General features: G+C 47.5%; 1 protein-coding gene across 1 annotated transcript in view; it reads right to left on the bottom strand.

The window, feature by feature from the left end:
• Positions 1 to 2226, bottom strand: part of DNAAF11 (dynein axonemal assembly factor 11) — an 87005-nt gene extending 84779 nt beyond the window's left edge. Inside the window, exons 1-2 of the mRNA XM_007940575.1 lie at positions 2172 to 2226; positions 1318 to 1485 (exon numbers count right to left, since the gene is read on the bottom strand). Of these exons, the coding sequence (XP_007938766.1) occupies positions 1318 to 1485; positions 2172 to 2226 (223 nt within the window). The remainder of the gene's footprint in view (positions 1 to 1317; positions 1486 to 2171) is intronic.
• Positions 2227 to 2499: the final 273 nt, after the last annotated feature.

Raw genomic sequence — 2499 nt, 5'->3', positions numbered from 1 at the left:
CACGTCAGTGGGTGGCGGTGACTCACATGGCTGGCACAGTGCTAAAGACCTCATTTCATTTCATCTCTATGCCAATTCTGCATGTTCACCATTATTATCCCTGTTCTACAGAGGGCAAAACCAAGTTCAGACAGGTTCACTGACTTCCTAATTTCACACCGCTCAGCAGAGGCAGGGATCAAACCCAGGTGTGACCCTAAAGCCTGTGCCTGCTCTATTAAACTTTTCTCAGGGTTAGGGGATCTGATGGCCCACTCCTCCTATTTCCATGTGGCAGGACCTCCCCTAGAGGGATGGCACAGTCCTCCCTGCTCTCCGGCCCCTCCTCATTCTTCTCCAGGGCAGGAGGACCAACACCTGACGGGCATGCCCAGTCCACCCTCTCTTCTGGCTCACTGGGATCTCCTTGCCAGCGAAGCACACGTAATCTCCACCCCCTGCTGCCACAAACCAAGAGCTCCTCAGGGTCAGGGAGGCTGGTGGCTGTCCAGTTCTGCACGTGACTGGGCAGAGAGCTTTAATGCTGGGGGCCGGGGCCGCAAGCCCACCTGCCTATGAGTCTAAGGCACCTTCTCCTGACAGCATTGTCAGTTAAAATGCTGCTATTCGGCTCTTCATCCATTGACTCCTGTGTGTACCTTCCAAACTGGACCAGAAAACAAGAGTATAATTTCCAGAACCCCCTCAACACCAAACACTGAACACAAGCACTGCCTTGTATATGTCATAAATTCACAATCAAGGTGGCGTGGGTCAGGGGCAAAGCCTTGTTCAATTCCTATATGATCCTTCCCATTTGGCAGAATGATGTAATATCGAAAAAACAAACCTAGTGCTGTTGATTCTGACTCATGGTGACCCCATGTGTTACAGGGGAAAACTGCTCCCTAGGGCTTCCTGGCTGAAATCTTTATACAGAGGCAGAATGCCAGCCTTTCCTTCCAGAGTGCTCCTGGGTGGGTTTGAACCACCAACCCTTACACTGGTAATCAAGTGCAAACTGTCTGCCCCACCAAGGGACCTGGAGTGATGGAAAACTGGGACAAAGGCCTGGATTATATAATCAGACTATAAACAATCAGGTTTAGCTGCTGCTCCGACTCCTTGGTGGAGATCCCTCCCAGCAGGGTGACAGACTCCATATGGGAAGTGCAGGCAGATGGTCCATATGCAACCAAACCAAGAGACACCTACATGGACCGTCCCATCTAATTCTTTTTTAGTCACTGTTTCACTCTACAAATAACAGTGCATTACTCAAAGTTGTCTCAGTCAAACTGTAACAGAAACTCTGGAAATAAAGTGCTGAAAACTTACCAATTTTCCCAATGAGATTGTTTTGCAGGTAGAGGATTTTCAAATCCCGGCACCACTTGTCAATATGTTCTAATTTTTCTATTTCCTGCTGATGCAAGGAGAGCTCCTCTAGGGAGAAAATGATGCAGTCATTGTGCTCCGCGTTCCGCCGAATGAGATCTTCTGTGACTGAAAGACAGAGGACCGCTGTTTCATTTCCATCCCCATTGCTCACTGTCAAGGTATTGGGTTATTGACATGCTGGCCGGCTTTTCTTTGTGGTTAAATGACAATTCTAGAACCAGCTATGGGGTGGGAAGGGTGTAAGCTAGTTGTAATGCCCTTCTCCTGTTGGTTTTTGATACAGGTTGGGTTTTCAGAAACGTTTAGTGACTTTTAAAAGGAAAGAGATAAGAAAACTGCTGCCTTCTGCACTTTCATGGCCTGGAGATATGAGTCGGAGATGAGCAGATTCCATGTACCTTAAAGCAATATCTTATTTGGCTTTGTATTCAAAGAGACGACAAGCTGCTGGACAGACACAGACAGCTAGTGGTTAATGACTAGGATGGTGATGTTGAATCTTGCGGTGGTACCATGTCAAGGTGGACGAGATCCACTAAATGATCCCAGCACAGAGTGACTTACTACTACTGCGAGGCACAGTCAGCCAGCAGAGGGCATAACTGTGAACCATCTCCCACCACTCCATAAGGGAACATTCATGGATTCAGTTAACTAGTAGTTACTATCTTAACTAAATACAAAGATAACCCTAAGCCCAGATTTTGCATTGCAGTCTCTGACAGCAACCACCACTGGTTCTGTTTGGAGGAAGAGTGAAAGAATCTGCTCACAGAAGTGGGGACACCCACCCCTCAGCGCTGGGCTGTTTGTGGTAACGATGGCAGCAGGAGATGGAGCCAACATGACGGTCCACAGTGGCAGCCAAGAATAAGACCGTGAATCACCTTCACAAGACTGAGCGAAACCAGAGAGAATCGTGAAGAACCTCTCATTTCCCAGCACCATTAAAAGTGACCTCATGCATTTTAATCTTCCTGCCATTAGGCAAAAAAAAAAAAAAAAAATCGCTGTTGAGTCAATTCTGACTCATAGCGACCCCCATTGGGTTTCTGAGGTGGTAAATCTTTACAGAAATAGATTGCTCACTCTTCCGTCTGTGGACTGGCTGGTGGGTTT

The sequence above is a fragment of the Orycteropus afer genome, unplaced genomic scaffold, assembly GCF_000298275.1.
Source record: "Orycteropus afer afer isolate SDZICR_OR568_19922 unplaced genomic scaffold, OryAfe1.0 scaffold00069, whole genome shotgun sequence".
NCBI classification, from domain to species: Eukaryota; Metazoa; Chordata; class Mammalia; order Tubulidentata; family Orycteropodidae; genus Orycteropus; species Orycteropus afer.
The sequence above is the reverse complement of the archived record's forward strand: the minus strand, read 5'-3'. Positions and strand labels throughout refer to the sequence as shown.